The 25,632-nt window shown below is 44.4% G+C and overlaps 1 protein-coding gene across 1 annotated transcript in view; it reads left to right on the top strand.

Moving 5' to 3' along the window:
• Window positions 1–25,632, top strand: part of LOC126159401 (solute carrier family 46 member 3-like) — a 544,700-nt gene that overhangs the window by 157,872 nt on the left and 361,196 nt on the right. Inside the window, exon 2 of the mRNA XM_049916519.1 lies at window positions 20,723–21,006. Within this exon, the coding sequence (XP_049772476.1) occupies window positions 20,723–21,006 (284 nt within the window). The remainder of the gene's footprint in view (window positions 1–20,722; window positions 21,007–25,632) is intronic.

Here is a 25,632-nt window from a genome sequence, read left to right on the forward strand (position 1 = left end):
TTGGCGCGCGTCGTTATTGGGATTTGGAGACCTAACTTCCACAAATTCGCCTTGCCGAGAGGGCCCAGCTCTGTTTAAATCTCGCCAGTTCTGATGCAATTCAGGTCTGTCGTTACGATCATATCGTCTGTCGTCATGTCGGTAGGTTCGATAGTTTCTTTCTTGTCTGTCACGTGGTGGAGAATTTCTGCCTGAGTCGTAACTGCGTGCTGGACCGTTGCGTCTAAAGTTATTCTGTCTCCCTTGATAATAGTTATATTGGTTCCCATATTGTCTGTTTCTCTGATTGTCTCTGTGATAGTCATTACCGCGGAAAGGTGATCTTTCCCTGTAACTATTACTCTGCCAACGGTTGTCATACGGGTGGTGTCTATTTTGGTCACGATTTGTGTGGTGAGAATAGCCTCGGCGCGTCCAGTTATCGTTTCTGTCGTCACGGAATTGTGACGGATGTGACCTGTAGTGATTGTTTTCCTGTTTTCGCATCCCGCGACTTTCTGTGTCAATTTCTAATTCTTGCAACAGTCCCTGAAAAGCTTCAATGTCGTCTTTGCAACGTCCTGCCAAAATAATATGTCTCAAATGTTCGGGCAGTTTGATTAAGCAAATGCGGATGAGTTCTGAGGGGCTGTATGGGTTTGACAGGTATTGATTCTTGTGCAACATGTCTTCAAAATATTTGACAAGACTGGAAAATTCAGATTGTTCAAAGTGTTTCATCATCATGATGCTATGTTTTACGCGATCTTGTGTAGCTTGTGACCAATATGCTGAGAGGAACGCATGGTAAAATTCTCCTTCACTGTGACAATCGTGAATGACCGATCGCATTCTTACAGCTGGTTCATTTTCTAAGTAGCCACACATAAATTCTAATCTGTGTTCTAATGACCAGTTGGGAGGAAAGCAATGAGAGAATTGATGGAGCCACGCTTGTGGATGAATGTCGTTGGCAGAATTCTTAAATGTTTTGAATTTACGTGTAGTAATGAACAGCTTGTAGTCAAAGTCATCGTGTCGGCGAGAAGCATATCGGTCATTGTTACGTCGTATCGGTGGTTCCATCTCAAAATTCGGTGTACCTTGCCAATTTCTTTCATAATTTCCGAAATGCCCTGTGTTATTATTTTGTGGCTTTTCCGTATTTCTAAGTTCCTCTTCCCGTGTTGGAGCGCGAGTGTCCTCTGAAATATGTAATTCTTGTATTACCTGTGTCAACTGATCTTGTACTTCCCGGATTTCTCTTTTGTACTGTGTATTGATTTGATTCTGATTTTGTTTGAATTTTCTTATTTGTTCATACTCTTCTGTGTCAGTGAAGGCTACGGGTCTTGTGTCATTCAGATCATCATCTACCTTTGTAGATAAATTAGTGACCTGATCCGAAAGTTCGGCTACTTTCTCTGATAATGAACTAATTTCCCCCATGTGTCTTTCTACTGTGTCCTTTAAGTTTTCCTGAGTTTTTGCAAGTTGCGTTACCGAATCGGTAGATGCAACTGAGTCCATTTTAGCTTGCAAGGTCTCATGATTTTCATGAACAATAGTTTGCAGCTCTTTTATGGCTGCTTCGTGATTCTGTAATGCATTTTCATGCCGCGAAAAAATAGGCTGAAAATGCTCACAAATTTGTGTTTTTACGTCATTACAGACTTTTTGACATTTCGATTCAATGTTATGTAACTCAGTAGTTAAATCTTCACGTGTTTGTTCAAGTGTGGTGTCTAACTTTTTAAGATTTTGTTCCACTGTGTCTAACTTTTTAAGATTTTGTTCCATTGTGTCTAACTTTTGAAGATTTTGTCCCATCTGTCTCTGATTTTGTTCCATTTGTTGCATTAATTGCAATAATAATGTATTAGTGTCTGGAATCTGTTTCTCTATGCTTTTTGGCAGTGCGTTTTCACCGGCAGCATTCACATTTTGACAAGCAGAAAATGTGTCTTGACTCATTTGAGAAAACGGTGAGGACGCAAAACCTGAATCTACAGTATTTGCAATATTGTGTCCTATCATTTCGGATTCCTGAGGCGAGCTGTTGCCGACCGACCGATCGATAATGCTTCCCTGTTCACTACCTGTTTGACTGTCTACGCCATTGTTTGACGTCCGCTCCATTTCCCTATGCACAGTTACCAAATTACTACTTTGAACATTAGTTAACTCATTACACAGTGGCGCTAACACATTGCTTTCGTCTTCACTGTCGTTTCTCAGTTTACTTTGGAGCCGAGTGTTACGTTTTTCACACGCCATTATAGTGACAATATTTCACACGATAACATAGAAAAACACAATTTGAAGAGCAAAAATAGGAGAACACATTAACATAGCACTGAAAATAATATCTAGTTAATTGCAGCTGCGAAATACTTGGTGCAAATCTACATGCATGCCACAACTGTTTTACAGTACAACAATGAAAGGCTGCAACTACAAAGGAGATTCCCTCTACAATTACGCACTATCAATAAACAAAATCTACACTAATTACACAAACTACAAGAAAAAAATCAGAAGATTCCAGTGAGGTATCCTAGGCTAAGGGTCGACATATGAAACGTCCCCTTAGAACAATTTTACATGTGAAACGTCCACTTAGAACAATTATACAAGCCTGTGCTTAACCTGACACACAATATTATTTAGCGCAACGCAATCTGACTTTCAATAACCCCTACAAAACAATGGCCCTGACTAACTTTAACCTATACCTTTTACAAATCACTTACCTCACAAAAATCTTCGCTACTCAAGCTACTGCAAAACAGCGAGCGCCACTACTGCCAGCTAAATAAAAGATTCAAACTACTGAAGGTACTAACTACTGATAGGGATAGTTAGCAAATGAAAGATATTAATAGAGAACAAACAATGTATTTACCTTAATATTCATAATTGACATTCAGTCTTACAGATTATCAAAACTCCGCCATCTCTCTCCACACGTCCACCACTGCTGGCGGCTCACCTCCAACTGCCCAACGCAATCTGCTGTTCACATCCAGCTATAGCAGTTCATGACAACAATGGCAGGCAACAATGCAAACTAGCCACATACTGCACACAGCACAGCCAGTGATTTTCATACAGAGAGCGCTACGTAACGTTGCCAATAAGAAAACATAAACAGCAAACTTACATAAAGAAAACATAAACAGCCTACTTACAGAGTGTGCGCTGGTATGAAACTTCCTGGAAGATTAAAACTGTCTGCCGGACCGAGACTCGAACTCGGGACCTCTCCCTTTCGCGGGCAAGTGCTCTACCATGCAGAGTGAAAATTTCATTCTGGATACATCACCCAGGCTGTGGCCAGGCCATGTCCACAATATCCTTTCTTTCAGGAGTGCTAGTTCTGCAAGGTTCGCAGGAGAGATTCTGTAAAGTTTGGGAGGTAGGAGACGAGGTACTGGCAGAAGTAAAGCTGTGAGGACGGGGCGTGAGTCGTGCTTGGGTAGCTCAGTTGGTAGAGCACTTGCCCGCGAAAGGCAAAGGTCCCGAGTTCGAGTCTCGGTCCGGCACACAGTTTTAATCTGGCAGGAAGTTTCAACACTCCTCTACTGCCTAATGAAACCGGTAACGCACTGAATCGCCAGTCAAGCTGTTATAGGTATGGCCAGTGATTTTTTTCCAAAAAATAGTTTGAGGGTACTCCGACATTGGATATAATGCAGCGAAAACTAATTTTAACTGAAGCATGGGATACCACCCGCTTTTAGCCATGACGTCATCAAAATGTCGAACTAAAAAAAGGGGTATCGGATTCTTCAGTTGGCTTAGCTCAAATGAAGCAAGCAATACCGAGAAACACCCAAACATACAAGAGAACGAGGTATCGAACACTTCAGTTGACGTCACCTCAAATGAAGCACAGTTTGTTAGTTTTCCGCTCATTTCTCACATCCAACTTAACTTACAAGTTGCAACGAAAGACAGGATACCGTTGTAAATATTGGGTTGGCAGAAGAGCCAACACCGTGTTACCAGTGGAGGCCGAAATGCACGCGTTTTAGCTCACGCAGGCTGGCGTGAGGAGGGAAGGACTATACTGACGTGAGGTCTGGAACATGACAACGAATTAGAATTCAGAAAGCGGACGGAATTAGTTTGATACTTAACTTTAATCCATTTATGATTAACGTCGCTCTTGGCGGTACATGATTCACAATATCTGTTCAGAATACATTCGTAGTGATTGAATATGGCGCCTTGCTAGGTCGTAGCAAATGACGTAGCTGAAGGCTATACTAAACTGTCGTCTCGGCAAATGAGAGCGTCTGTAGACAGTGAACCATCGCTAGCAAAGTCGGCTGTACAACTGGGGCGAGTGCTAGGGAGTCTCTCTAGACTAGACCTGCCGTGTGGCGGCGCTCGGTCTGCAATCACTGATAGTGGCGACGCGCGTGTCCGACGTATACTAGCGGACCGCGGCCGATTTAAAGGCTACCACCTAGCAAGTGTGGTGTCTGGCGGTGACACCACAGTAAAACGCCGCACAACCGACAAGAACGGAACAGCAAGCGCTAACGAATAACGAACAACAAAACAAAGACGGCAATGAATCGCGAAGCATCATGGTAGCGGGACCGTAGAGACATCTATCGGAGCTCGGCGTTTTAGCGTAAGCATGTCCGTGTAGCACTGCCATCGCCCACTATTACCGGGAGAGGGCACTACATGCTTGTCGAACTGGCCGCCAGCGATTCAGTTGTAGAGAACGGTTGCCGCAGCTTCGAAATGCTCGAAACAGTCAATGACGTTGCTTTTCCCGCCAAAAACTGCACTGGTATCGTTCCGTATTCCAATTACCTACAATTACCTACTACAAAAAGAATTCTCTAAAACCCAATCCCTCCAAAAGTCAAGTGAGTGCATTCCATCTGAACTCGAGGCAGGCAGAGCACAGCAGGCACAGTGTTACCTGGGATGGCACGTTACCAGAACACACAGACACTCCCACCTACCTTGGCGTCGTGCTGGACAGAACATTGACACACAAATATCGTTGCGAAAAAACACGCAAAAAAGTAGAAGCACGAAATTCCCTAGTAAGAAAGCTGTCCAGTAGCAAATGGGGTGCCAAACCTACCGTGGTCAGAACAAACCTTGTTCTTCTCAACTGCCGAATATGCCTGCCCAGTATGGTGCAGATCCGCCCACGCAAAGAAGGTGGATATTGACAAACATCAAGCACTCATGTAAATACCTCAAAGTTCAAGAACAGAAGATTGAAATAGTAAAAGAATTCAAATATCTCGGAGAATGGATTAGTTGGAATGCTGGGGAAAGCAAAGCAATGGAATCCAGAAAAAATAAACTTTAATTGGCTTTCCAACTAACAAAAAATACATACAACAAAAAAAACCTTTCATGGGGGTCCAAAGTTACACATTAGAAGACAGTGGTTAAGCCAGAAGCACTGTATGCAGCAGAAACATTTAGCATCAATGTGAAAGGCCAAATGGAGAAACTTGAGGTAAAGGAAAGAAAAATTTTAAGAAAAATCATTGGGGCAAAATTTCAAAACAGTAAGATTATATACATCAAAAATGAAACACTCTACAAGAAAATTGAAAAACTTTCAGATTCTATGCGAAAAAGGAGAATAAATTTTTATGGTCATCTTCTCAGAATGAATTCCAACAGATTAACTAAACAAATCTTTGACTTCTGTAACCGAAAAACGAAGCCCAACTGGTTTAAAGAAACTGAGAAAGACCTAGTGGAATTAAATATTTCAGAAAATTCACTTATTGATCCAACTGCTAAATTAATTACTAAAGATGAAAACATAAGGTTCCAAGACAAATCCACACAAAAGTCCAAATCCTTCGTCTCGGAAGAAGAGAGGAGAAGAAGATCAGAAAGAATGAAGAAATACTGGGCCCTAAGAAAAGAACAACGCACAAAGAAATGATTGATCCAGCGTACCCCAAAGAGGGTGAAACGAAAGAAGAAGAAGAAGAAGAAACATGTAGGATAGTGACAGGCTGCATGAAACCAATCCCCAATAGAAAATCTTCACAGGGCCGCAGGTTTCACAAACCCTGACTCACGTAGGAAAGCCCATGAACATACCGAGAAGCTAAGACAAACCTTTGATGCCCGTCACTCAATATTTGGCCTAGAGTGTGGCCCCAGCAGACTCAAATCCAGACGCCGTTTCCTAAGTTGCACCTTAGATGAGCCCCCCATCTACTATCCACTAAGAGAGGACCCACCAAGCTGCGTTTCTGGTGATTGGAAAACCTGGAGAACGCTTAACCGCATCAGATCTGGGGTGGCTCCTGTGAAATCTAATCTGATCGAATGGGGTTTGTTGGACGAAAATGACGACAAATGCGACTGCCACACTCGGCAGGACATGAAACATCTTCTACAATGGCCTGCCTGCCACCACAGATGCACCCTCGACTATCTATGGCTGGCTAAAGAAGAAGCACTGGACGTTGCCCAATACTGGGCAAACAAATTGTAGTTTCCGGGTACGAAAAAGTAAAGTAAAGTAATTCCAATTACCAACACGAAAAAATGAAATAAAAAATTAACGTCCGTGAAATAAGTCTTTGGCACTCTTCCAAGTTCTCAACATCCTAAAAAAATTACTTTGTCAACGAAAAAGTTTAGGGGTACTCATCCCCCAGCGTTCCCTTAGAAAAACAGCACTGGGTATGCGCATTCAAATACAAAGATATGTGAACAGCCAGATTACGGCGCTGCGGTCGGCAACGCCTATATAAGACAACAAGTGTCTGTCGCAGTTATTAGATCGGTTACTGCTGCTACAGTGGCAGGTTATCAGGATTTAATTGAGTTTCAACGTCGCACGAGCAGTGGTACACAGCGTATCCGAGGTAGCGATGAAGTGGGGGTTTTCCCGTACGACCATTCTCCGAGTGTATTATGAAATCAGGAATCTGATAAAACATCACATCTCTGACATCGTTGCGGCAGCGAAAAGATCCTGCAAGAACGGGACTGAAGAGAACCGTTCAACTTGACAGAAGTGCAGCCTTTCGTCAAATTGCTGCAGATTTCAATGCTGGGCCATCAACAAGTGTCAGCGTGCGAAACATTCAAAGAAACATAATCGATACGGGAATTCCGAGCCGAAAGATCAATCGTGTACCCATGATGACTGCACGACAAAAATTATGCCTCGCCTGGGCCAGTCGACACCGACATTGGAATGTTGGTAACTGGAAACATGTTGCCTGGTCGGACGAGTCTCGTTTCAGATTGTATTGAGCGGATGGTTGTGTACGGGTGTGGAGATACCTCACGAATTCATGGACCCTGCACGTCAGCAGGGGACTGTTCAAGCTGGTAGAGGCTCTGTAATGGTGTGGGGCGTGTGCAGTTGGAGTGATGTGGGACCCTTGATACCTCTCGATAGGTCTCTGACGGGTGACACGTACGTAAGCATCCTATCTGATCACCTGCATCCATTCATGTCCATTGTGGATTCCGACCGACTTCGGAAATTGCAGCAGGACAAAGCGACACCCCACACGTTCAGAATTGCTACAGAGTGGCTCCAGGAACACTCTTCTGAGTATAAACACTTCTACTGGCCACCAAGCTTTCCAGACATGAACATTATCTCTCTCTGTGTCACAGAGGAAGACCGCACTGGAGTTCCTTCTCTAAATCCTCGCACAAACGAAAAAATGGCTGACATCGAAATAAGTGTCCAAGGAATAGAAAAACAACTGGAATCACTCAACAAAGTCCACTGGACCTGACGGGATACCAATTCGATTCTACACAGAGTACGCGAAAGAACTTGCCCCCCTTCTAACAGCCGTGTACCGCAAGTCTCTAGAGGAACGGAAGGTTCCAAATGATTGGAAAAGAGCACAGGTAGTCCCAGTCTTCAAGAAGGGTCGTCGAGCAGATGCGCAAAACTATAGACCTATATCTCTGACGTCGATCTGTTGTAGAAATTTAGAACATGTTTTTTGCTCGAGTATCATGTCGTTTTTGGAAACTCAGAATCTACTATGTAGGAATCAACATGGATTCCGGAAACAGCGATCGTGTGAGACCCAACTCGCTCCATTTGTTCATGAGACCCAGAAAATATTAGATACAGGCTCCCAGGTAGATGCTATTTTTCTTGACTTCCGGAAGGCGTTCGATACAGTTCCGCACTGTCGCCTGATAAACAAAGTAAGAGCCTACGGAATATCAGACCAGCTGTGTGGCTGGATTGAAGAGTTTTTAGCAAACAGAACGCAGCATGTTGTTATCAACGGAGAGACGTCTACAGACGTTAAAGTAACCTCTGGCGTGCCACAGGGGAGTGTTATGGGACCATTGCTTTTCACAATATATATAAATGACCTAGTAGATAGTGTCGGAAGTTCCATGCGGCTTTTCGCGGATGATGCTGTAGTATACAGAGAAGTTGCAGCATTAGAAAATTGTAGCGAAATGCAGGAAGATCTGCAGCGGATAGGCACTTGGTGCAGGGAGTGGCAACTGACCCTTAACATAGACAAATGTAATGTATTGAGAATACATAGAAAGAAGGATCCTTTATTGTATGATAATATGATAGCGGAACAAACACTGGTAGCAGTTACTTCTGTAAAATATCTGGGAGTATGCGTGCGGAACGATTTGAAGTGGAATGATCATATAAAATTAATTGTTGGTAATGCGGGTACCAGGTTGAGATTCATTGGGAGAGTCCTTAGAAAATGTAGTCCATCAACAAAGGAGGTGGCTTACAAAACACTCGTTCGACCAATACTTGAGTATTGCTCATCAGTGTGGGATCCGTACCAGATCGGGTTGACGGAGAAGATCCAAAGAAGAGCGGCGCGTTTCGTCACAGGGTTATTTGGTAACCGTGATAGCGTTACGGAGATGTTTAACAAACTCAAGTGGCAGACTCTGCAAGAGAGGCGCTCTGCATCGCGGTGTAGCTTGCTCGCCAGGTTTCGAGAGGGTGCGTTTCTGGATGAGGTATCGAATATATTGCTTCCCCCTACTTATACCTCCCGAGGAGATCACGAATGTAAAATTAGAGAGATTAGAGCGCGCACAGAGGCTTTCAGACAGTCGTTCTTCCCGCGAACCATACGCGAGTGGAACAGGAAAGGGAGGTAATGACAGTGGCACGTAAAGTGCCCTCCGCCACACACCGTTGGGTGGCTTGCGGAGTATAAATGTAGATGTAGATGTAGATTATTGAATGTATCTGGGATGCCTTGCCTTCAGCTTGCTCGCGGGGCCTCTACACGATATTAGGCAAGTTTATCAGTTTTTTTGGCTCTACGGTGTAGTACACTGTTCTGCACTGTTCTGATAGAAAGTATCCGGACATCCCCCGAAAACATACGTTCTTCATATTAGGCACATTTTGCTGCCACCTACTGCTCGGTACTCCATATCAGCGACCTCCGTACTCATTGGACATCGTGAGAGAACAGAATGGGGCGCTCCGCGGAACTCGCGGACTTCGAACGTGGTCAGGTGATCGGGTGTCACGAGTGTCATACGTCTGTACGCGAGATTTCCACTCTAAACATCCCTAGCTCCACTGTTTCAGATGTGATAGTGAAGTGGAAACGTGAAGGGACACGTACAGCACAAAGGCATACAGGCCGACCTCGTCTTTTAACTGACACAGACCGCCGTCAGTTGAAGAGGGTAGTAATGTGTAAAAGGCAGACATCTATCCAGACCATCACATAGGAGTTCCAAACTGCGTCAGCAGCCACTGTAAGTACTGTGACATTTAGGTGGCAGGAGAGAAAACTTGTATTTCACGGTCGAGCGTCTGCTCATAAGCCACACGTCACGCCGGTAAATGCCAAACGATGCCTCGCTTGGTGTAAGGAGGGTAAACACTGAACTATTGAACAGTGGAAAAAACGTTGTGTGGAGGGACGAATCACGGTACACAGTGTGGCGATGCGATGGTAGGGAGTGGGTATGGCGAATGCCCGGTGAACGTCATCTGCCAGCGTGTTAGTGCCAACAGTAAAATTAGCTGTTATGGTGTGGTCGTGTTTTTCTTGGAGGGGACTTGCACCCCTTGTTTTTTGCGTGGCACTATCACAGCACAGGCCTAAATTGATGTTTTAAACATCTTGCTTCCCACTGTTGAAGAGCAGTTGGGGAATGGCGACTGATTCTTTCAACACGATAGAGCATCTGTTCATAATGCACCGCCTGTGGCAAAGTGGTTACACGACAGTAATATCCATGTAATGGACTGGACTGCACAGAGTCCTGACCTGAATCCTACAGAACACCTTTGGGATGTTTTGGAACGCCGACTTCGTGCCAGGCCTCACCGACCGACATCGATACCTCTCCTCAGTGCAGCACTCCGTGAAGAATGTGCTGCCATTCCCCAAGAAACCTTGCAGCACCTGATTGAACGTATGCCTGCGAGAGTGGGAAGCTGTCAGCAAGGCTAAGGGTCGGCCAGCACCATACTGAATTCCAGCATTACCAATGGAGGGCGCCACGAACTTGCAAGTCATTTTCAGCCAGGTGTCCGGATACTTTCGATCGCATAGTGTAGATCAGGAGGGAACGGCACGGTGACGAACGGAGATATTGCTCAATTTCAGTATTTCTTTCTTCAAACCGGAATGTAATAAAGTAAAGGGGGTTTGCTGCAGTGAATAAAGCATACATTTTTGTTGCAATTTTGTATTGAAAAATATTGATATCTACACTGCGTAATTGGGATTTTCCCGAGGCAGCTCTGAAAAGAGATAGGTCGTCGGTTGTCGCTGTAACTTCGGTTGTGGTTATCTGTAACATGAAATTAACGTAACACCGCGATTCTTACAGATGTAGCTTTAGTCCATCGTAGTAATTAGCAAAAAAATTTCTTCTGGCGAAATTATAGACATTTGGAAAAAATGGCTATTTCTGGACCTCTCTTCTTTGGACGAAACAATACTGAGTATAAACAAAAAGAAAATCGGCTACGACGACTGAAGAGAATTCAGTTTGCTTCAACTGACACCAAAAATCATTAAAATCGGATGAAAATTGCAGCGTGAACGACGACAAGCATGCCGAAGAACATAGTGTCAAGGTTAAAAAATATATCGGCTCAACCACTTGTTTATAGTGTAAAACACTAAGAGTGACGCGTTTCGGAAGTCAAGCTTCCATCATCAGAATAATAAAAAGCAAAAGAACCTGTCAGAACTGGTGATACAAATAACTTTTTCAAACATTTCACTGGTTTCTTTCAGTAACTACATTTTTAGCAATTGGTAGGCTACCACGATTTCATGAGGTCCTTGGAACATGTATACGTTATCTGTTTGTATAGACATCTCTGTGACTTCCTTGTTTACTTGCGCGTGAGCTCACTCGCGTTTCAGTGTCGTGTTTGGCTACGTGGTGCGTGGTATCAACGAAGATGCACGGGCGGCTTACGACGATAGAGGAGAGAGCCATGTGGTTACGTGTTGAACAGCATAGGCGACACCATTTCAGAATTTTTATATTTTGACACCTATGCGGAGATGCACCTTGGAAGACACGACGGCAACAAGGGAAGTAGCCACGACGTTTTAATTTTATCGTCAATTTTATTGTGCCTGGTGAATGTTCCATTTTAGTGAGTTTTAAGAGGTTCTTTTCTTTTTATTATTCTGATGATGGAAGCTTGACTTCCGAAACGCGTCAATCTTAGTGTTTACACTATAAACAAGTGGTTGAGCCAATATATTTTTCAACATTGAAATTGACAACCACGACCTCTGATCCAGTATGGATAAAATCATAGTGTCAAGAAAAAAGAGTTTAAAGTTTGACAAGTATTTATCATATAAAAGAGGGGCACAGCTTGAAACTTAGGGGATGTCATCAATTCCTGGTCCATAATCGCCTCGCTTAGTGGATGGTCGCTTTCTGCTACTTTGACCTGATGAGCCCTCATTTTCGTCCTCAAAGCCCTTTTCGTCGCTGAGTGTACCGCCGCTGGCATCTCTATCTTCACAGAATCAGCGCAGTTCATCGCCGATTTTGATTTGAAGGGCATTTGCCACGTGCATTAATGCAGTGTGGGCTACACTGAATAAGCATACGGCCAAACTTGAAGCAAAGTTGATAATTTATGTTGTTTTTGAAGCGTACCTCGAAATGAGACTAATGAAACTTTGATCAAATTTTGAGTTATACCACCCAAACAACGCTCCAGCAAACCACGTGTGCTCAAATTGGCATAAACAGGTGTAATTGCAGCGATAACGACTTACGTCAGCCGGTTCTGTAACGCCGCGGCGTGTCGTGCGCGCTCGGCTTCAAACGCTCACAGAAGAGTTACTTTTTGAAGTTCCCACGTAATATATTTCGGAATAATTCTTAAATGTGTATACATTCGAATACCACAATAGAAAAAAATTTCCAGTTTTTTCGATGTTCGAATGTTCTGGGCAATGGTACAGGAGAGCCAAAGTGTATTCTGTGTTATATTTTTACTTGGTTTTAGTTTGTTTTCTGGCAACTTCAGCAAGTGGAAGAGTTTGTGATCCCGGACTCGAAGTCAATGTTGGGTTATGTAATTTGTAACGTTGTGTTTCACTGAATGGTACACTGTGATACATTTTTGAATAGGTCTTTAGGAGAGGAAACGAATTACCGAATAAAAAATACAAGATGCCATTTAAAAAAGTCGTACCAGTGCTCATGCGTTGTAAAAAGGAAAGCAACGACGAAGGAAATTATGCTTAATGATGTACCCCTGACGGCTAAAAAACATTTGCTTGAACATTTTGTAATTTGGATCTAGACAAACAGTTATTTCGGGTGGTCAAGATAAATGGGACACCCATATATATACAGGGTGAGTCACCTAATGTTACCGCTGGATATATTTCGTAAACCACATCAGATACTGACGAATCGATTCCACAGACCGAACGTGAGGACAGGGGCTAGTGTAATTGGTTAATACAAACCATAAAAAAATGCAGGGAAGTATGTTTTTTAACACAAACCTACATTTTTTTAAAGGGAACCCCGTTAGTTTTGTTAGCACATCTGAACATATAAACAAATACGTAATCAGAGCCGTTTGTTGCATTGTAAAATGTTAATTACATCCGGAGATATTGTAACCTAAAGTTGACGCTTGAGTACCACTCCTCCGCTGTTCGATCGTGTGTATCGGAGAGCACCGAATTACGTAGGGATCCAAAGGGAACGGTGATGGACCTTAGGTACAGAAGAGACTGGAACAGCACATTACGTCCACATGCTAACTGTGGTGTCACCGCCAGACACCACACTTGCTAGGTGGTAGCTTTTAAATCGGCCGCGGTCCGGTAGTATACGTCGGACCCGCGTGTCGCCACTGTCAGTGATTGCAGACCGAGCGCCGCCACACGGCAGGTCTAGAGAGACGTCCTAGCACTCGCCCCAGTTGTACAGCCGACGTTGCTAGCCATGGTTCACTGAGAATTACGCTGTCATTTGCCGAGACGATAGTAGCATAGCCTTCAGCTACATTTGCTACGACCTAGCAAGGCGCCATTACCAGTATAGATATTGAGATTCTATTAATGTATCATCAAGAGCGATGTTCTACAAATGTGAATTAAAGTTAAGTATTCCAGAAGCTACGTACTTTTCTTTATAGCATTCATTACGTATCCTGTTTCAGACCTCACGCCAGCCTGCGTGAGTTTAAGCGCGTGCCTTTCGGCTTCCTCGCATTGTGTCTAGGCTGTCTTGTCTAGACACAACACTAACACCTTTTTATTGGTCTTTTTCACTGACGCACATGTACATTACCAAGAGGGGTGAGGTAAACGTACACACGTGGTTTCCGTTTTCAATTACGGAGTGGAATAGAGTGTGTCCCACTGGAAACGCGTCGACGTATGTGGTATCAGCATGATGGTGCACCTGCACATTCCGCAATTAACACTAGGCTGACCCTTGACAGGATGTTCGACGGGCGTTTCATAGGACGTGGAGGACGCATAAATTGGCCAGCCCGTTCTCCTAATCTTACACCTCTGGACTTCTTTCTGTGGGGTACGTTAAAGGAGAATGTGTACCGTGATGTGCCTACAGCCCCAGAGGATATGAAACAACGTATTCTGGCAGCCTGCGGCGACATTACACCACATGTAGTGCGGTGTGTACGACATTCATTACGCCAGAGATTGCAATTGTGTGCAGCAAATGATGGCCACCACATTGAACATCTATTGGCCTGACATGTCGGGACACACTCTATTCCACTCCGTAATTGAAAACAGAAACCACGTGTGTACGTGTACCTCACCCCTCATGGTAATGTACATGTGCGTCAGTGAAAATGACCAATAAAAAGGTGTTAGCATGTGGACGTAATGTGCTGTTCCAGTCTCTTCTGTACCTAAGGTCCATCACCGATCCCTTTGGATCCCTACGTAATTCGGTGCTCTCCGATACACACGATCGAACAGCGGAGGAGTGGTACTCAAGCGTCAACTTTAGGTTACAATATCTCCGGATGTAATTAACGTTTTACAATGCAACAAACGGCACTGATTACGTATTTGTTTATATGTTCAGATGTGCTAGCAAAACTAACGGGGTTCACTTTAAAAAAACGTAGGTTTGTGTTAAAAAACATACTTCCGTGCATTTTTTTATGGTTTGTATTAACCAGTTACACTAGCCCCTCTCCTCACGTTCGGTCTGTGGAATCGGTTCGTCAGTATTTGATGTGGTTTACGAAATATATCGAGCGGTAATGTTAGGTGACTCACCCTGTATATAGTTCTGTAATTTAGGAGGAGCTGTTGGTTGGCTGATAGATTGATTTTGGCGAAGGAGACCAAACAGCGAGGTCATCGGTCTCATCGGATTAGGGAAGGATGGGGAAGGAAGTCGGCCGTGCCCTTTCAAAGGAACCATCCCGGCATTTGCCTGAAGCGATTTGGGAAAATCACGGAAAACCTAAATTAGGATGGCCGGACGCGGGTTTGAACCGTCGTCCTCCCGAATGCGAGTCCTGTGTGCTAACTACTGCGCCACCTCGCTAGGTACGAGGAGTTGTTCAGCACACACACACACACACACAGACTGTGTGTCTGAGGGGGGGGGGGGGGGTGTACAGCTTGGATATGCAAATTCTCATATTGCCTCAATAAATCCTCCCGTTATACCTTTTTGTCATACTCTTATTGGCCTATGTTCATCTCACCAGAATTCCTTATCTTCCTTCCATTTCACTTCAGCGACTCCTGCTACATCTATACTGAGTCTTCTTATTTTTATTTCAACGGTTTTCAACTTCCCTACCAGATTCAGACTTCTGGCAGTCGACTCCTCTCCGTAGACTGCTTCTTTGCCAGTGCTACTCTGCTTCCCATGTCCTCTTTGGTTCGTCCACCACATGTTATTTCACTTCCTTCATTTCCTTTACTTCTTGGTACTCAATTTTGATGTTTGGTTAGTAGTTCCTCATTAGTGGGCCTTTCTTTTTATCTTTCAGCCCCTATGCGGTGCTTATTTATCTGTTCCTTCCAACAGGCCAGTAACCTTTGTTCACTTCTACTGAGTATAGCAACGTGATCATTGATATTCTTTCATTCTGAATTTTAATTGCACTGTTGAATCTTTCTTTTAGTTCAGTCATTGCTTCTTCTATGTACAGATTGAACGTTAGGGGAGAGAGATTCCCTGCCTTAGGCCGTTTCTAACGCTAATACTTCGGTCTTAGTCTTCCATTCTCGTTGTTTCCTCTTTATTCTTGTACATGATGTATATTACCTGTTGTTTACGCCCATACTCCTGGCAATTACATTTTTTCGAACATTACTCCTAATTTACTCTGATATCATTGGTACCTGACCTATTCCCTGTGATATGTAGGATGCAGTGGTTTCTATACTACTAGCAAGGCATAGGACTCACCGTTATTCATATACACTGAGTTGGATCCATATGAGACATGTTTTCTGGATGATCCATTTCACAAATATTACTCCACATTTGTACCAGTAGTAGTGTTCCGTGATAACACACTGGGGGTAGCGTGAAGCTGCTGAGGATTACGGTACAGGCGTCCGCCGCTCGTGGTCTCGCGGTAGCGTTCTCGCTTCCCGAGCACGGGGTCCCGGGTTTGATTCCCGGCGGGGTCAGGGATTTTCACCTGCCTCGAGATGACTGGGTGTTTGTGTTGTCCTCATCATTTCATCATCATCCAGGAAAGTGGCGAAATTGGACTGAGCAAAGATTGGGTAATTGTACGGGCGCTGATAGCCACGCAGTTGAGCGCCCCACAAACCAAACATCATCATCATCATCAGTACAGGCAAGTAGTACTACAACTGTTACACCTAACCGCTAAATGCAACTTCCATATTGCATCCACATTGGCAATTCTTACTGTGTGTTGCATTTTCGTTCGGGATTTGTACAGGTAATGATGGTCCCTGACCTGTTCCCTGTGATGTGACGCAGGCAGCCGTGTGATAGCCGGTTGCCATAGTGCTGGAATACGTGGTAAAATCCCATGAATGTCCTCAAAGCTGGACCCATAGCGATCATTTTTCCTGTGTGTTGCATTTTTGTAAACGTTTCTCCAGATTGGTTCCAGTAGTATTTCTCCGTGTCATGTGCCATGTGGCAGCACGATAGCTGGTTGTCTCAGTTCTATAATGACATGGTACAATGCCATGAATGTCCTCCTAGTTGGACTCATAGGAACCATTCTTTCGTTTGCTTTTCCACAAATGTTGATCTAGTGCTACCAGTAATGCTGGTCCGTGACCTGTGCCCTGTGGTATCCAGGAGTTAGCAGCACAGTAGCTGGTTGTCACAGTGCTATTATGACATGGTCCAATGACATCACTATTTCATTCCCTGTCTGGATGAGCAGACATTAATGGCGATTGACAACAATCCAAAATTAATTCAAAATAAATTTTCTGCCTGCAAATATCTTTGTGCCAGCTGTGATGAATGTAAAAGAGTGTCATATAGGGATGTAGACTCTGTGATATAACAAAGTTTGGGTCAGTCTTGGTAGAATGAATAGATAGCCTAAGTGATTAAGGTGACTTCTTATGACAAGTGGAAAATCCAAGTATAAGTCCCAGTCCAGCACAAGTTTTCATGTCTCACTAATAGGTGGTATATATATATACCCAAAACAGGTGATGCCAAGATCGTTGCAGTCAGTTAATGTATTTTGAATTAATGACATGAATGCCTACAGAGTAGCTACCACACCGATCATTCTTTCTGTGGGTTACGTTTTTACAAATATTGCTGCAGATTTCTACACAGTATTGGTATGTGACCTGTGACAGTGTAAAAGCTGGATGCCACAGCAGTGGAATCGTGTGGTACAAAGCCACGAATGTCTACTGAGTTGAAGCCATAGGGCTGTTGTTTTTGTGTGCTACATTTTTGGAAACTTTGCTCTAGATATGTACCGCTAGTATTTGCTCGTGATCTGTGGCCTGTGGTATGCAGGAGGTAGCAACATAACAGCTGGTTGTCACAGTGCTAGAATAACATGGTACAATGACATGAATGGGCACTAGGTTGGACTGATATGGGCCATTTTCTTCTGAGTGTTTAGTTATCACAAACATTGCTCTACATTTGTACTGGTAGTGTTGGTTGTGACCTGTGTCCTGAAGTAGTGCAGTAATTGGATGCTGCAGTACTGGAATCATGCAGTCTAGTTGGATGAATGTCTACTGAAACAGACCCAGTCGACCATTCTTTGTGTGTGTTACATTTGCAGATATTGTACTAGATTTACACCAGCAGTGTTGGTCTGTGAACTGGGCCTTGTGGTACAGTTGGCAGTGCAACAGCTGACTGTCACAGTGCTATAATAACTTGGTATAGTGACATGAATGTTCACATAGTAGCACACACATGGAACATTCTTTCTGTGTGTCCAATTTTGGCAAACATTGCTCTAGACTTACACCAGTAGTGCTGCTCTGTAATCTGTGCCCTGTAATACTCAGGAGGTGGAAGTACAATAGCTAATTGCAACAGTGATGGAATCTCAGTTCGAATATAGTAAACTTTCTTGAGACTGAGAAACTCATCAGCATGGTTTCAGAAAGCTACGCCCATGCAAAACTAAGCTTGCCCTTTTCTCACATGATATACTGACAACTATGAATGAAGGGCAACAGGCACATTCCATATTTCTAGATTTATGGAAGGCATTTAACATGGTGGCTCTAGCAGACTGTTAATGAAGGTACGAGCATAAGGAATAAAATAGCAGATATGTGAGTGGCCCAGAGACATCTTAAATAATAGAACCCAGTATGTTGTCCTCTACGGCAAGTGTTCATTGGAGACAGTTGTATCACTGGGAGAGCCCCAGGGATGTGTGATAGGACCGCTGTTGTTGTCTATGCATATAAATATCGGGCAGACAGGGTGGGTAGCAATCTGTCGTCGTTGGCTGATGATGCTGTGGTTTACAGTAAGATGTCGAAGTTCATCGACTCTAGGAAGATACAAGACTACTTAGACAAAATTTTCAGCTGGTGTAGTGAGTGACAACTAGCCCTCAATGTGAGAAAATGTAAGTTAATGGGGGAGAGTATGAAGAGCAAACCTAAAATTTTCGGATACGATGTTACTAGTGTCCTGCCTAACATCGTCAAGGAAGTTTACAGAACTGGTATTTTAAGCTGACTTCCAAAAGATTCTGCGACTGCCAACGTGCAATGCATATAGGAACCACAAAGATAAGATACGATAAATTAGGGCTCATATGGAGGCACATACACTACTGGCCATTATACTTCCTACACCAAGAAGAAATACAGATGATAAATGGGTATTCATTGGCCAAATATATTATATTAGAACTGACATGTGATTACATTTTCACGCAATTTGGGTGCATAGATCCTGAGAAATCAATACCCAGAACAACCACCTCTGGCTGTAATAACGGCCTTGATACACCTGGGCATTGAGTCAAACAGAGCTTCGATGGCATGTACAGGTGCAGCTGCCCATGCAGCAACAACATGATACCACAGTTCATCAAGGGTAGTGACTGGCATATTGAGACGAGCCAGTTGCTCGGCCACCATTGACCAGACGTTTTTAATTGGTGCTGGCCAGGACAGCAGTCGAACATTTTCTGTATCCAGAAAGGCCCGTAAAGAACCTGCAACATGCGGTCGTGCATTATCCTGGTGAAATGTAGGGTTTCGCAGCGATTGAATGAAGGGTAGAGCCACGCATCGTAACACATCTGAAACGTAACGTCCACTGTTCAAAGTGCCGTCAATGCGAACAAGAGGTGACCGAGACGTGTAACCAATGGTACCCCATACCATCACGCTGGGTGATACGCCACTAAAGCGATGATGAATATACGCTTCCTATGTGCATTCACCGCAATGTCAGCAAACATGGATGCGGCCACCTTGGTGCTGTAAACAGAACGTGGATTCATCCCAAAAAATGACATTTTGCCATTCGTGCACCCAGGTTCGTTGTCAAGTAGACTATCGCAGGCACTCCTGTCTGTGATGCAGCGTCAAGGGTAACCGCAGCCGTGGTCTCCGAGCTGATAGTCCGTGCTGCTGCAAACGTCGTCGAACTGTTGGTGCAGATCGTTGTTGTCTTGCAAACGTCCCCATCTGTTGACTCAGGGATCGAGACGTGGCTGAACGATCCGTTATAGGCATGCACATAAGATGCCAGTGATCTAGACTGCTAGTGATATGAGACTGTCAGGATCCAGCACGGCATTCTGTACTACCCTCCTGAACCCACCGATTCCATATTCTGCTAACAGTCATTGGATCTCGACCAACACAGCAAAGTCGCGATACGATAAATCTCAATCGCGATAGGCTACAATACGACCTTTATGAAAGTCAGAAACGTGATGGTACGGATTCCTCCTCCTTACACGAGGCATGACAAGATCGCTTCACGAGGCAACACCGGTCAACTGTTGTATGAGAAATCGATTGGAAACTTTCCTCATGTCAGCACGTTGTAGGTGTCGTCACCGGCGCCAATCGTGTGTGAATGCCCTGAAAAGCTAATCATTTGCATATCACAGCATGTTCTTCCTGTCGGTTAAATTTCACGTCTGTAGCACGTTATCGTCGTGACGTAGCAATTTTAATGGCCAGTAGTGTATATTGACTACCTGAACACCTTTTTCAACCTCTTGTGCATGTTTCTCACCGTCCCGCTTTCACAGCGCAGGAATGCTACCACAGCACGTTGCTTCTGACGCATGTCAAGTGTAGCAGCGATGTTGAAGAGATGCTGTGACGGCACCACTCACGAGAACAGGTTGAACTAAGTTTGAAAACAAGTGGGAAGGATGTGTCTACACACTGTAAAACTTTCACACATGCAGTATGAAAACTGTGTTTTTACAAAAACAGTGTGTATTTCTTTTGGAGTGACCCTCATAGACGTGTATGTAGATGTAGATGCAGTACAATGCCTTGGATGGGCACTGAGTTGGAACCATAGGGACCATTTCATCTTTGTGTTGCAAACATTGCTGTATGTTTATAGTGATAGTACTGGACTGTGGCCTGTGGTATTGTGTAGGAGGCGGCAGTGCAGTAGCTGACAGTGCCAGAGCAATGTAATTCAGTGACATGTGTGACCTCTGGACCATTCTGTGTGTGTGTATGTGTGCTGTAAGCAGTGCTGTGGACCTGCGGCCATTGTATTGGCAGCTGACCCGCGCTCCCGCGGCGCTGTGCAGGAGGCGGCGGTGCAGCAGCTGGTGACGGCGGTGCTGGCGTGGCGCGCCGTGCTGCAGGCGTCGCTGCCGGCGGCGGCGCTGCTGTTCCTGGGCGCGTGGTCGGACCGGCACGGCCGGCGGAAGCCGCTGATGCTGACGCCGGTGTTCGGCGAGCTGGCGGGCGCGCTGCTGCTCATGCTGTGCGTCTACTGCCGCTCGTGGCCCGTGGAGGCCGCCGCGCTGGCCGAGGCGCTGCCGCCAGCCCTCACCGGCGGCTGGGTCACCGCCTTCATGGCCATCTTCAGGTAGGCCGCTCAGCCAATCACGACTCTCTGTGGTAGCTCACACGTGTACCAGTGCAGTGCGTAAGGATATCGTCTGCAAGGCCCAAGAGAAGTGGGATAGTACCGCCCTTGTTCCCCATATACATAAACAATCTGACACACGTGTGCCGGACCGAGACTCGAACTCGGGACCTTTGGCTTTTGCGGGCAAGTGCTCTTCGAGACGAGGTACTGACGGAATTAAAGTTTTGAGAACAGGTCGTGAGTCGTGCTTGGGTAGCTCAGTTGGTAGAGCACTTGCCCGCGAAAGGCAAAGGTCCCGAGTTCGAGTCTCGGTCGGGCACACAGTTTTAATCTGCCAGGAAGTTTCATATCAGCGCAAACACCGTTGCAGAGTGAAAATCTCATTCTGGAAACATCCCCCACGCTGTGGCTAAGACATGTCTCGGCAGTATCATTTCTTTCAGGAGTGCTAGTTTTGCAAGGTTCGCAGGAGAGCTTCTGTAAAGTCTGGAAGGTAGGAGACGAGGTACTGGCAGAAATAAAGCTGTGAGTACCGGGCGTGAGTCGTGCTTCGATAGCTCAACTGGTAGAGCACTTGCTCGCGAAAGGCAAAGATCCCGACTTCGAGTCTCGGTCCGGCAAACAGTTTTAATCTGCCAGGAAGTTTCATATCAGCACACACTCCGCTGCAGAATGAAAATCTCATTCTGGAATCTGACACATCTTGCCACCGGGTCCTCTGACGTCATCTTCAAACCCGCCATCTCTATACACTCCGAGGCTCGATTCACCCTCCCCATTGGACTAAACACTGGACACTGGAATTTGTTGTCCGGTACAAATAGTATCATTCCGCATAAAAAATAGAGCGACTACATGACTTTGTAATGCTAGGAAGTATAACCGTATATATATATATATATATATATATATATATATTCCCAGGACGAGAGGTCACAGAATTTGGGGAGAGGACAGGTAGATAATCATTCAGCGCAAAACATGTCTACTAAACATGGGCTCTAAAATCGATACCTATGAACAAATCCTCGTCTTCAATACTATGAAACAAATCTGTTCTGCTGTAAGCTCTTTGCTTTTCATATTTTGAGAGTTGGTCCTATGGAGCAAAACATGGAAAATATGTAGAGTCCACATGGCCTCAGAAGTGCAGACGTGTGAGCTATGAGCCCTTCTTCATCTTCGCTAATATGGAACACAACTCTTCTAGTGAATAAGTGCTCACAGCAATTGAGGTATGCATTTTTGACCCCCTGTCTACTACACATTTTTCTTCCAATTATATTCCCTATGACATCCCTGACTGTGGACCATTCCTTGCATATATATATATATATATATATATATATATATATATATATATATATATATATATATATATATATATATATACGAAAACTCAAAGTTTTTTTTAGGCATTCACAAATGTTCGATATGTGCCCCTTTAGTGATTCGGCAGACATCAAGCCGATAATCAAGTTCCTCCCACACTCGGCGCAGCATGTCCCCATCAATGAGTCGAAAGCATCGTTGATGCGAGCTCGCAGTTCTGGCACGTTTCTTGGCAGAGGAGGTTTAAACACTGAATCTTTCACATAACCCCACAGAAAGAAATCGCATGGGGTTAAGTCGGGAGAGCGTGGAGGCCATGACATGAATTGCTGATCATGATCTCCACCACGACCGATCCATCGGTTTTCCAAACTCCTGTTTAAGAAATGCCGAACATCATGATGGAAGTGCGGTGGAGCACCATCCTGTCGAAAGAGGAAGTCGGCGCTGTCGGTCTCCAGTTGTGGCACGAGCCAAGTTTCCAGCATGTCCAGATACACGTGTCCTGTAACGTTTTTTTCGCAGAAGAAAAAGGGGCCGTAAACTTTAAACCGTGAGATTGCACAAAACACGTTAACTTTTGGTGAATTGCGAATTTGCTGCACGAATGCGTGAGGATTCTCTACTGCCCAGATTCGCGCATTGTGTCTGTTCACTTCACCATTAAGAAAAAGTGTTGCTTCATCACTGAAAACAAGTTTCGCACTGAACGCATCCTCTTCCATGAGCTGTTGCAACCGCGCCGAAAATTCAAAGCGTTTGACTTTGTCATCGGGTGTCAGGGCTTGTAGCAATTGTAAACAGTAAGGCTTCTGCCTTAGCCTTTTCCGTAAGATTTTCCAAACCGTCGGCTGTGGTACGTTTAGCTCCCTGCTTGCTTTATTCGTCGACTTCCGCGGGCTACGCGTGAAACTGGCCCGCACGCGTTCAACCGTTTCTTCGCTCACTGCAGGCCGACCCGTTGATTTCTCCTTACAGAGGCATCCAGAAGCTTTAAACTGCCCATACCATCGCCGAATGGAGTTAGCAGTTGGTGGATCTTTGTTGAACTTCGTCCTGAAGTGTCGTTGCACTGTTATGACTGACTGATGTGAGTGCATTTCAAGCACGACATACGCTTTCTCGGCTCCTGTCGCCATTTTGTGCCACTGCGCTCTCGAGCGCTCTGGCGGCAGAAACCTGAAGTGCGGCTTCAGCCGAACAAAACTTTTTTACTTCTGGACCTCCGTTTTTGTATGGCATATGTTATAGATCTTTCTGCAAGTCCCTGTTTTCAGATGCCTTCTCTTCCGTCGGTTGGGTCTGACGTGTAGTCGTTTTTAACTCCTCTCTTTGTCTTCTACACTTCTGGCTGCCCCGATAGCAGAGTGGTCAGTGCACCGGTCTGTTCCGCCAAGGGGCTCAGGGACTGGGTGTTCTGTTGTCCTCATTAGCATTTGTCCTCATCAGTGGAAGGCAACGGGAAACCGCCACTGGAATCACTTCCCTAGACGCTCATGTGATGGACCTCTCTGACGAGGCTTCCCCCTGACAGGACCTGCCGCGAGGCAGAACACAAAGTATTTGTACAGTTCAGTTCTGACAAGGGCACGTATGACTCTAGTTGTTTTTGCGTCGAGTGGTTCTAGGCGCTTCAGACCACAAGTAGCCAAACATAACCATTTCTAGTCGGTTTAGTTGAACCAGAAGAGCCAGTCTGTTCTATGTAAACACATCCGCACCATTTTGGAGCCACCTCAAATGTGACGTCCACTGTTGAAAGTGTCGTCAATGCGAGCAAGAGGTGACCGAGACATGTAACCAATGGCACCCCATACCATCACGTCGGTTGATGCGCCAGTATCGCAATGACTAAGAAATTTAACCTTGTTATTCGACCTATAACCCATTGATTAGTAATGACATTATTGCTCAGAAGTGGGCGGAGCCTCCATTATATATAGTAAGACCTGCACTTGTTTCTCCAGTAGTGATTTTCCAACAGAAAGAGGCCCCTACTCAATGGTAATTCATCGTTTTATAGCTTTATAACTTTATGTATTTTCTTTAATGTATGTAGTCCTCTAATTACATCTTTGTATACGACTTGTAGGTCTGAAGATGACCACAGTAGTGATCGAAACCAGACACCGTAATAAATAAATTGTGATCAAGACTGTTTTTGATAGTAAATATTTGTAACACTTTGATCACTGTTTACTCCCACAACGTATTCAAAAGTAATCACATTTATGTGCTTGACAGAGGGTTCATCGAACCACCTTCCCAATAATTGTCTATTATTAATGTCGTACAGCGCACGAAAAAAAAAAAACGAATATCTGTACCTTCCGGTGCGAGCTGTGATGTCCCTTATTTCGTTATGCCGACAGCTTCTGTCGATGTAGGTCGGCGTCAACAAAATATTTTAGCATTCGGAGGAGAAAGCTGGTGACTGAATTTTCGTCAGAAGATTCCGTCGCAGCGAAAAACGCCTTTGTCTTAATAATATCCACCCCAAATCCTGTATCATTTCACTGAAATTCTCTCCCCTACTTCGCAACAATACGGGGTGTTCAAAAAGTCTCTCCGCAGTGCCGTATGATTGTTAGCCGCGCGTGCCGTATGCCGCTGTGAAAATACCGAAATGAAACTCAGTGAAATACAAGTTACTAACTAATTGAATATTCATTTTTACTTACAAATTTTCACATTAAAAGTTGAAAGTGTCCCCTCTGTTATTGAATACACAGTTCAATTCGTCTAATATGTTTCCAAACACAAGCTGTAAAATATCTTCTGTAACAGAAGCAGTGACAATTCATCGATGTATTTTGGACGGTTTTTATAGACAGTTGCTTTCGCTGCACCCCAGAAAGAAAAGTCAGGTGGTGTTAGGTCAGGCGATCGTGGAGGTCAAAGTCCCTGTGAAATTATGCGATCACCAAAAACAACAGCAAGCAGTGACATTGAAACGCGAACTGTATGCGCGGTTGAAAATAACAGCTCACTATTTCACTTAACACAAGTTCTCCTATGAATGGATACAGAATATCTATCACTGCAGTATCGTTGTGCGTTTATTGTTTCGTTGAAAAATATGGGACGACAAACCGATGTCTAGAAATTGCAATCCAAACTCCTATTTTCACAAAATGAAATGGTTCATCATGAATACACAGTGGTTTCGCGGTACTCCACATACGAAAATTTTTCGAGTTCATGCACCTGGATGAATGAAACAACGCCTCATCAGTCAAAAACGTTTCATTAAGAATATCCCTTCCATTTTGTTGAACGTAATTTTTGAAC

Source organism: Schistocerca cancellata, unplaced genomic scaffold, assembly GCF_023864275.1.
Source record: "Schistocerca cancellata isolate TAMUIC-IGC-003103 unplaced genomic scaffold, iqSchCanc2.1 HiC_scaffold_1132, whole genome shotgun sequence".
Lineage (NCBI taxonomy): Eukaryota > Metazoa > Arthropoda > Insecta > Orthoptera > Acrididae > Schistocerca > Schistocerca cancellata.